The sequence below is a fragment of the Phragmites australis genome, chromosome 15 (genome assembly GCF_958298935.1).
Source record: "Phragmites australis chromosome 15, lpPhrAust1.1, whole genome shotgun sequence".
Classification (NCBI taxonomy): Eukaryota; Viridiplantae; Streptophyta; class Magnoliopsida; order Poales; family Poaceae; genus Phragmites; species Phragmites australis.
This window is the reverse complement of record NC_084935.1, coordinates 4,443,286-4,454,457: the sequence shown is the minus strand read 5'-3', so window position 1 is coordinate 4,454,457 and position 11,172 is coordinate 4,443,286. Positions and strand designations below refer to the sequence as shown.

Below are 11,172 nucleotides of genomic sequence, written 5' to 3'. Positions count from 1 at the left end.
CTCCTTTTGTTGTATGACTATGATTTCACATATTGTAAGACTCTTATTTACCAGTAACTGATTCAGAGACTAGTATAATAAAGGGTTTAAGCACCATGGATGACCTGGGATGCTTCACTCTCCCCTAGGTTCACTTAAACCTCCATGACTACAAGAACACCGACAAAGTGGGTCGGACGACATTGTGACTAAGAGGGTTGGGTACGTCACTGCCGTCGTCGTGAAGTTGCCATGGCAGATGCACACAATGCACACCCCCTCGCCATTGTGGTACTTGTACAAGAAGCCATCGATCTTGTGGCTGTTGGGGCAGTCCACATTGGAGGAGACCAACGTAATGTCCTCCATCATACTCTTGTGGAGTCCAACTGGACTAGGGTCGTTTAGGCTCAACTTATTTTACATGCATGCACATGAGTGTTTTCAGTTGTATAGTATTTAAAGGCATGGCGGTGGTGCATGTGCAGAAGTGTGATATGTGTGTATAGCGGTGTGTGTGTGTGTGTGTGTGTGTGTGTGTGTGTGTGTGTGTGTGTGTGTGTGTGTGTGTGTGTGTGTGTGTGTTCAAGTGTGATAGCAGTGTTCTAGCGAGTATGCGTACAAGTGTGATATGCATATATATAGCGGTGTGCATGTGTACAAATGTGAATGCATGTATAGCGGTGTGCTAGCATGCATGCATACAAGTGTGATATGCATATATAGTGGTGTAAGGAACTGAGCCTAGATCAGTTGGTTAAGGGTGTGGATGCATGTCTATACCATCCAAGTTCGAGTCCTCTTTGACGCAAATTTATGTGTCTATTTCTTCGTATTTATAATACCACCTAGTTCCTCCTAGGTTGGTCGAGTTTTTTTTTTTCATATATAGCGGTGTGCATGTGTACAAGTTTGAAATACATGTATAGCGGTGTGTCAGCATGCATGTGTACAAGTGTGATATGCATGTATAGCGGTGTGACAGTGTGTGCATATTTATAATCAATAATGCTAACATAGAAATGGAAGAAAAAAATTAGGTGGCTTTTTTGAAAATCAGCCCGCGCAACGACATAGATCTACTGAGACGAATATGCAAGATCACATATGACACCAGAGTCATGACTACAGGTGCTCCTCCCTATATTTGCAACACCAGCCGCCTGGGGTCCCGATAGACTCACCAACACTCCTTACGAGCATGTTGTTGTGTCGTCATAATGGTTACAATAGCGGTCCTCTTGTATTTATGAACAAGCCAGATTACAAGAATCCGACACAAACTCTACCATACGGCTAATACAAGTTTAGATCATAACTTAATCGGACTTGTACATAATATTCAACACGTACTACCACAATGATACTCTATAAGTCCTCTAGTGCTATGCCCATCCTAGAGCAGATGAGGGGCTAGTGCTGCTGGACTATGCCATCATGCGTTGTTCGAGTTGATATTTAAGTCACCTGAAGCCATGAACTACACTTTCATGCAAAAGTAACTCATTCATTTTGAGCACCAAAGTGCTTGAGATGGAGACAATCAAGAGCTAAAGATTTCCAAGAAAATAAGGGACCTTGGTAGAGGAACATATTGATCGATTATCTTTAGCCATGCCTATAGTGATAGGCTATGACCCAAAGCTATGTGATTTTCCCTTCATGTTTGAAATATCTTATAATTGAATGCATTATGACCTTTGATGGTTTTCCCCTTCTTCATGTCTTTGTCGCATGAGACAAATGATTTATTTGCTTCGATAAGAACAAAGACAAAAATTCTATGAGGAACAAGTTGAAAGAAAACTTATACGCAAGGCAAGAAGATCAAATTAAAAGATGTGAAGAATCAATAAAAAATTTATTAATATTCAACGACATGCTCACGACTGCTTGCTACTCCGTGAGCCTGAGCCTAGGGCACCACTCCCACGGTCACCTCTACATGCCCAAGACAAGAGCCCCTGCGCGACTTTAAACCTCGACTCGGGTTCTCATAGCATCACGCCTCCCAACTTGAGCTCGTACACCACACCCTATTGCTTATCCTTGATCCTAAACTCGAACTCCAATGATGTGACTCACCCTTTGGGTCCCGATGTCAGCTCTTGCGATGTGCCTATCGACTCGAGCTTTGGTAAAGTGCCTCATCGCTAAATCTTGAGCCTTGACATCAGCTCTTGCGATGTGCCTCTTGACTCGAGCTCCGGCAAAGTTCCTCGTTGCTAAGTCCCATGGCACCATGCCTCAATACTTGGACTCAAGTGACGTGCCTCATGGCTAAGTCTGTAGCCTCGATGTCAGCTCTCACAACACATTTCTCAATTGGGGCTCTGTAGATACGCCTTGCAAAGTCCTGAGCCTCGACATAAGCTCTCGTGACGTGCCTCAACTCTAAGTCTCAAGCCTTGTTGTCGGCTTTCGAGACGCGTCTCCCGACTCTTGATTTGGCAACATACATTGATGCTAAATCCTAATCCCCTCAACAGAGGCTCGTTGTGTTTGATGCCCAAAAATTGGCTATGTTTAGAGCCCTTCGACAAAAGCTTTATGGACTCTTGCCCCTTGAGTGTCAATAGGGCACTCAGAGACAAGGGGGCTAGTGGCATACCTCTCCCACTCCTGAAGATAAATGCTAAAGAGTCCAGAAATTACGCTATGGAGTCTCGAAGGTCAACATTAACCTAGATGACTCTTCCACCTCCTTAAGTTCTGGACTGCTCAACAATCTCAAGGACTTCTACACCTACTCAACTCCTCAACAATCTTGAGGACTCCACGACCTCCTTAACTCCTCAATTCATTTACAATATTGAGGACTCCATGACCTCCTCAACTTCTTGACTCTTTTACAACCTTAGGACTCCATGACCTCCTCGACAACCTTAACCTAAAATATTCCTCATCAGTAGTACGAGCATCTCAGTGGTTCAAGCACGAAGTGCCTCGAATGATGAGCACCTAGGAGCATATAATTCCTAGAGGTCACAAATTCCTGAGAGTCACGACGAGCACCCATCAAAAAGCAAGCAATTCTTTCCAGGCTTCAATTGCTAGAATTTGTCCAAGTTTGAAGCCCCTCTGAGGATCTACCCTCTACAAGAGTCATGAATTTTATGCCAAAAATATGGCTAAGTCCTATGCCCCTCCACAAGGGATACGAGACTTGGAGGGACAGGAAGTGGCTAAGCCATAAACCCACCTGGGGGCTCCATGGCTTCCATAACCAAAATTTGGCTAAGTCTTATGCCCCTTCACGAGAGCTTCGGTCCTTGATGATAAAAATTTGGATAAGTCCTATTGCCCCTCCACGAGGGCTACGAAACTTGGATGGACAAAATTTTGATGAGTCCTAAGCTACTCTCAGAGGCTCCATGAGTTTCATAGCCAAAATTTGGCTAAGTCCTATGCCCCTTCACGAGGGATATAGGACTAGAATGATCAAATTTTGGCTAAGTCATAAGCCCTTCCAAGAGGCTCTATGGCTTCCATAGCCAAAATTTGGCTAAGTAGTATTGCCCCTCCACAAGGGATACAAGACTTGGATGGCTAAAATTTGAATAAGTCCTAATCCCCTCCAAGGGGCTCCATGGCTTCCATAGCCAAATGTTGGCTAAGTTCTATTGCTCCTCCACAAGGTCTACAAGGCTTGGATGGCCAATATTGGGATAAGTACTATGCCCTTCTTAGGGCTCCATGGCTTCCATAGCTAAAATTTGTCTAAGTTCTATACCCTTCCACGAGGGTTGTGTGACTTGGGTGCCAAAAAAATTGGCTAAATTGTAAACCCCTCATAGGGGTTCCGTGGCTTTCATGACCAAAAATTGGCTAAGTCTATGCCCATCAATGAGGGCTATGTGACTTTAGTAGCCAAAATTTGGCTAATTCATAAGCCCCTTCATGGTGCTATGAGGCTTACATCCCCAAAATTTGGCTTACTCCCAAGCCGCTATGTGGCTTCAACTCTCAAATTTTGGCAAAGTCCTGGAACTGCTCCACAGCTTCAACGCTTGAAACTTGACGAAGTCATGGAACTACTCCATGGGTTCAACACAAAAAAATTGGCTGAGTATTGAGACCCCTCGGCAGCTTCGACACCCTAAATTTGATCCAGTCCCAGAACTACTTTTCATGCTAAAATCCTAAAGCTTTAGCAAAATTTGGAACCCCTATGCATATTTGAAGAGCTAATTTGGCTAATTCCAGGAAGGTACCATGGCCTATTTGTCCCTCAAGTGCGACATCAGGGGAAAGGGACATGTGTGCTAATGTTGGAGATATTTCTCATGTATGTATTGATCTAAGTTCATCTTCACGAAGGCCCTGGGGTTTCCAAGCCACGCCTCTTGGGATCTCGGTGTCTACTCTCTATGGTCTCCAAGAGGCCTCTTGGGATCCCGGTGTCTACTCTCTAGGGTGTCCAAGAGCTCTATCTCCAAGGAGCCCTGCCTCTCAGGAGCTCTGACGCCCTGGAGCTAGGAACCCTGGAGCCCTATTGGATATACCTTTTGCTTGCGAGGCTCTAGAGACCTATGTTAGGAGGCTCGTAAATGACTACTATCGCGACCCCTTCACGTAGACTGGACAAGACAATACCAACATATGATTTAACGGACCAGTTTGCCCTTGGTCAACATTTTTATCTAAGGGGCATAATCATCATTTGTACAAGGCCATGCCCATGGCCTATAAATACTCTCATGTAACCCTCCATGATGGCAACCCATTCTCACATAATATAATACTCGTTCACAATAGCAACCAACTAGTATAAATCTCATGTCTTACTTGACTCTCGGATGTAAGGCCCATAAGAAGGCTGAACGTCCCTCGCTCGTGTTTACGTGGTTCCATGACGTGTCTCGATCCGAGTCGTTAACGCTCCTACATGTGTTTGTTTACAACAACATCCTCCATCCAGTAATTGTGCTCAGTGGTAACAACTCTTTCTTCTCATTCTTGACAACCGTGAGACCTTGCTTCTTCGGAACGCAGTGCATAGTCAGGGCTTACCCATTCACTATCGGATGTGGGGTATATGATTCGTGAGTTCAGCGGCCGCAATACCTCTTTCTTTACCACCTCTCTCATGGCATTATTCAGTCTCTCCTTCGAAGCTCTATTGATGGTTTGTAGAGTTCTTCCATGCGAAACTATAATATCTGTATTTCATCCCCACTAACTGCAATCAATTTTCTAAAGCTCACCTCTCAACGAGCCACGTGACCTCAAAATAGTGCCCATCCGATCATCAGCTCCCAGTACGCTCTCGGCCTTATCCGTCCGTCTATCGGCGTCTTCCGCTTCCTCACGGCCTCCAGCATGCAGCGTCTACTTTTTTCCAGAGCCCAATCGTCAATGGCCACCCCCACCCCACGCCGCCGCGTCTGGCCGTCTCACTCCGCCCGTTCCCCTTCCCCCCACCCGCGAAGTGCCGCTGTAGATCCCCCTCGCCAGTGCCCGTTCCTGAAATCGATCTCCACCGAGCCTCCATTGCCATTGTCAAGCCAGTTCAGCATAAGCGTTTCCGGCAGCGAGGTTTCCATTGAGGCATCGATCGGAACGACCCCCATCAGCCATCATACCTCCATTGAGGTATGATGTTTCCTAGCCCCTGTTTATCACAGCTTTTGTCTCGTAAACTTTTTAAGAAGCTGAATGCTCTAAAGATCTGCTGCTTAGAGAAACAGTCGGTTTGGTAGTCCTGTTTTTCATGGGGCATTTAATTATTTATCATTTTTATTAGGTGAGTGACAAGGCTTACTATTTTCATATGATTGATTGTAATATGAAAAGACTAGAATGTCCTTGGGAAATATGATGATGTATTTGTTGTTGGTTTAGTAGAGACATTATTGTCTTGCTACTTTTGACATTTGTTAATAGAAAATTTTGATGGAAATATTAACAAGGAAAATTTGAGAAGAAATTCTACATACAGTGTAGGCACAAATTATAATTTAAGTACTCATTAATGTTGATACCTATGATGACATGTAGGTTTACTGATTAATATTAATATCACACTTAAAAGATGTGATCTTACCATCTAAAACACTGGATGCAACGGACTACACGTATATTACAGCATGGAAGAGCAGAATTCCAGCATGCACAACAGATCAGAACTCAATTGCAGACACAGATTCTCCTTTTTATTACCAACTGGATCAGGCAAAATAGCTGATGCAAACAAAAACTTTGGTTACATTACTATTCCATAGATAGTCCCACCTGATGCATCTCAAGAGAAAAACAAGGGTAAACATTCTTAATAGTAACTTTTGACAGACAATGGAGCCTATCATCAGATTAGAAGAGAGAGGTTCCCTTGCCCTTCTTGTCACCACCGATTTTAATGTGTGCGCCTCAGAAGTTGCAATTGAAGCGTCAGATGCCTCTGGAACGCTAAATACACAAGAAAGATGAAAAAACAACAAGGCTCTGGCACTGCAGCTTCAGCACAATCTTCTTTGTTGTCTTGGCCTGAAATGAACCAATGTATCAGTAACGAGAAGCATGTTAAAAATCTCAATGAAGTAACCCACAAAAGGATTCTATTATTCTAGAAGCAAATTGCAATTACACATTTGCACCTGGAATCTGCAAAGACCAGGGAAATCATGATCGAAGCTCCTTGTGGAAAACAGGCTTTGTCTGCCCACCATATCCTGACTGCTTGCGGTCATAACGACGCTTCCCTCGAGCTGAAAGGCTATCCTTTACCTTCTTGTACTGGGTAACCTTGTGAAGGGTGTGCTTCTTGCATTCCTTGTTCTTGCAGTAGGTCTTCTTGGTATATGTGCACAATGAACTAACTCCATATATTTGCCAAAGTATCACTTGGTGGGTTCAGATTGACAGATGTAACTCTTTTTAGCAACGGACTAACTCCATAATCCTTGCTCTGAAGATGCCGTATCAATGACAACACTATCTTCTTCCTCACCGACCCAAGGGACAGTTGCCAAATAATCCAAGCATGGCTTAACACGTGCATGAAAACCAAACACCTCGGCAACCTGCAAAATTTGCCCCCTTTTCAGATTATCAGCATGCTAAGACTATACAAGTAGCATGAATATTGCTCGTTTCTGAGCACTAATATTCAGAACTTATAGCAAGCATCACATGACACATGGCAGGTGCATTTCCCCTCATTCTTCAATTTGCAACGTGACAATGAAACAGAAACACAAGGCATTGCAAATTCTACTTGTAATGTCAATTTCTGAACGGTTCTTGTACCTTCATGATGCAAATCATCTAAGCTGACTACTGTTTCTATTTTACTATGGTTCTAATTTTCTTTTCACTTGAGTAAAACTCTGCAGTATGCAAATTATTGTATGTTATCCATAGTAAGTAAATTTTCTTAGCAACCTTCTTGCTGCCCTGAACATGCCTACTGCTACTCTTATCTTCTCTGTTCAAACATGTTTTGCCAGGCTATAACGGCTGAAGGCAAACAACACGCATTGGCAATTGGATATACAAATCTGTTTTTGAGTGTTCGTTCATGTTCAGCCCTAGTGGTTTCAAGTGGTTGATGTGTACCAGTCGGTGGAGAAGGCATACCATGGGGAGATGGATAGATCGAGTTGCAGACGATGGGGAGGACAAAGATCTAGGCGGCAGCGGCAATGATGGCGTCAAATTCTGTCGTGGGGAGATGGGGGCAGATCAAGTTGCAGATGATGGGGAGCGTGTAGATCTGACCGGCGACAACCTCGTGGTTGCGGCATTGGCATCGAGATATGTGACGATGAAGCAGGAGGCGACGACGTAGTCAGGGTCGACAAGGAGGCTGGCAATGCGGTCGCCGTCGAAGAACAGGGTGACGACGCGGTCGGATTTGGGAAGTAGGGCGACGGTGGCGAAGGGAGAGGGGCGACAGCACGTTCAACAAGGGGTGACGACTCAGTGGTGGAGAGGGACAAAACCCTAATTGTCAGAGCTCGGGTACAATGCGAGTCGGGGAGGGGGAGGGGGCGGGCGATAGGGGTATAGCATTGATATTTATGGGTAATTTTCTCTAAACTAAAGGTAGTTTCATTTTAGGGCTCCACAAAAGTCACAATTTGTGGGATAAGCGGGGAGAAGCTGCTCAGAAACGGACTGTGTGGGAGCACAAGCGCTGCTTTAGCGAGAAGCTAGCCAAAAGCTATGCTAAACATGGCCTTAGCCTCGCCAGTCGTTCCCGTGCAGGTTACAGTACTAGTGAGTTGAAATATGTTTGTGCGCAGATGCATTAGTTCTCTTTCTAAACTCGGTTCATGGTACTGATTCAAGCAGCCTCTGATCTGCTATCCACGTTAGTTCTCTTTCTGAACCCGGTTCATGGTATTGATTAATATTTGATTTGTTCCTCTATCTCCTTCACCTCCCGCCAGCTGCAGTCCAGATGGACGTCAACGTTAAACTTAATCGAAGTAGACTGCCTCTTTTAACCGAACCAAACGTCCACTTTGGACCATTATTAACCTCACGGAACCCCTCACTATGTTCACTCCTTTAAATTACAGTAACCTGCACTACACTGGAAATGCAGGGAATAGCTAACATAATAGCTAATCATAAACTTAAGAGAAAACAAAAAAGTTTAAGCTTCTCTCTGTCTCTCCCCTAGGTACACTCCAGCCTCCATTATTACAAGAACTCCGACGAAGTAGACTGGACGACGATGTGACGGAGCGGGTTGGGGACGTCGCCGCCGCCGGCGTGCCTCACGAACTCGGCCGGGGTCAGGAAGTTGCCGTGGCAGACGCACACGATGCGCACCTCGTCGCCGTTGTGATACTTGTACAAGAAGCCGTCGATCCTGCGACAGTTGGAGCCGTCCAGCTTGGAGGAGACCAGCGGCATGTCATCCAGCATTCTCTTGCGGAGGTCGGCGGTGCTGGCCGTCCTCATCGTCAGCGACTGGAGCGTGCGCAGCGGCGGCTGCTCCCTCACGGTGCCGTTCTGCGGCCTCCCGGTTGATCCAGTCGAGGGGAGGGAGCTGTTCTGGCCGCTGGTGTTGTCTGAAGAGGTGTTCATGGCTGACGAGCTCTTCACCTCAGCACCACCGGCACCACCTGCATCGGAAAACAGCGGCACAAATTTTCAGATTCCAGCAAGAGAAGAATGATTCATATCCAAGTTTATTCTTGGCGACTCTGATATGACCTGCACTAGCTGAAAATGAGAGAAATTCTGACATGAGAGCTTTTGCATATACGAATGTGAAGTTCTCCACCACACTTCATTTTGAACGTTGCCAATGGGCAATGCATAAAGTTGATCACACACAACAGCTCAGGCAATGATTAGTCCAATAATCCCTCTTAATGCTACCTAATGACTCTACTGCCTATCATTGCATTTGCAGGTTAACTTTATATGGTATAGCATCTAGAAATGGTTTACACCCTAAACTTAAGTAACCGAGTCATCATCCCATAAGAGGCGAGTCCACCTACTGTAAACTACCGTGCGCACCAAATAATTCTGTACGTGACAGCAATCAAAAGAAACACTAGTAGATGAAAACATTTGAGCTGATGTGTCGAAGCATCATCCTTGTCCAAAAATAGTTCTCCATCTCTACTGCAAAAGCTAACGCCTCAAATAATTTTCCCAGATTACTGGAACAAGATGAATGGACATGGCATGAAGATTTCCTAAGACGTAAAGATGACGAGACATGACATACAAGATAAAGATTCATACAAGATCAAACATGCTTCACCTAGATCTCTCTGCTCATGCATCTCCTACCTAACGAAACCCAACCCAATCCAACTAAATCTGCACACAGAGCAACCTTCATGCATTATCAAGAACTAGCAACCGACGCGACTAAATGAACAATTCTACTCGATAAGCGCGATAAAACAGTGGAGATTAGGGTGCTATAAACCTTGCTCTGGCAAGCTTGACGAGGTGCTCCCCTGTGAGGTGACGGAGCGGCGGAGCTGCAAGCCGATGGGGTACGACGGCTCCTGGGAGTCGTCCCGGCCGGCACCACTGCCGCCGCCGCCGGCGGACGACCTGCCGGAGTTCATGGAGTTGCGGCGCTCCAGGCGCTTGCGCTTGGCCGCGAGGCGCCTCTGGCACTGCATCTCGCGGCGGCGCCACGTTTCCTCGTCTGCATCGGTGGGCAGCGAGGTGGAGCGCACGAGCTGCTCCGGCTCCGGCGGGGGCTCCGCGGCGGCGAGGTCGTTGCCAGCGCTGCTGCCGGGCAGCGAGCAGATGGAAGCGATGGAGGAGGACCGCTCCAGGCGGGGCTTCTTGCCCTCCCGCGCCGGGTCGGCGCCAAAGCAGCCGCCCAGGGACAGGCCGAGACTCAGCTCGATCTCGTTGGACTCGCCGCCAGCCGCGCTCCCAGCCCCCTCCGCCGGCGCGGCCGCCGAACCGCCGAACCCACCAAGGAAGTCCCTCGACGCCATGGCAACACCCTCGCACAACAATCCCTTCCTCCCAAAGACCACACACCTTTCCTCCGATTCACAGCGACTAACTCTTCTCAATCAGCAAAAATTCAGGGCGAAAGAAAGAGCAACAGGTTACCGTCCTTCGCCTGAACAAGCTCCCACGAACACAAGATTCCTCACAGGAACATCTCCCATGCCGCGAATCCCTCCACCAGCAGAGAATTCACGCGCCGCAGGTCCCGAGCACAGAACATTGCTGCAACACCCAACAAACGTTCGTCACTGCTCCGACTCCATTAAACAAAAGCAGTTTTTTGCTCACACAGCGAAATCGAAAGAACACAGGAAACCAAAGTGGAATTCGAGCAGCCAGGTCGCACCTGAGAGTGTTGCTGGATTGGAGAGAGGCGAAGCGGAGAGGAAGCAGGAGACGAAGACGAGGCCGTCGTGTCTCTCTAATCTCTTTGCTCCGACTCCATTAAACAAAAGCAGTTTTTTGCTTATTTTCTCCGACGATTAATCGGGAATGGGAATAGTTTTTTGTATGAGGCGAGGCTAGTCGGATGGGACTACGAGCGCACGGCGGGGCGACCACGTGTCGGACAACGAGGACACGTGTTGAGCCTCTACGAGCCGAGCCGGGCCAGGGACTGCGCCGCTCGGCTCGGCTCGGCTGCGCTGTGGTCGGGGCTTTAAAAAGTGTGACGTGTCCAGGGCGAGGCCCTGACGTGTTTCTCCGGAATATTCTTGTGCTACCGGCTTTTGGTGGGAGGTGAAA

General features: G+C 46.8%; 1 protein-coding gene across 1 annotated transcript; it reads right to left on the bottom strand.

Annotated features, from left to right (window-relative positions):
* Positions 1–8,402: 8,402 nt before the first annotated feature.
* LOC133893184 (ninja-family protein 3-like) lies at positions 8,403–10,937 on the bottom strand. The gene is made up of 3 exons (XM_062334156.1): positions 10,775–10,937; positions 9,881–10,650; positions 8,403–9,056 (listed from the first exon to the last, which is right to left on the bottom strand). The coding sequence occupies exons 2-3, from the start codon at positions 10,407–10,409 to the stop codon at positions 8,629–8,631; spliced, it is 957 nt and encodes a 318-aa protein (XP_062190140.1). The 5' UTR covers positions 10,410–10,650; positions 10,775–10,937; the 3' UTR covers positions 8,403–8,628.
* Between the last annotated feature and the right edge of the window lie 235 nt (positions 10,938–11,172).

Coding starts and splice junctions, on each gene's coding strand:
- LOC133893184 (XM_062334156.1), bottom strand. CDS start 10,409: ATGGCGTCGAGGGACTTCCTTGGTGGGTTCGGCGGTTCGGCGGCCGCG. Junction 9,057..9,880: donor GTCAAGCTTGCCAGAGCAAG/GTTTATAGCACC, acceptor TTTCCGATGCAG/GTGGTGCCGGTGGTGCTGAG.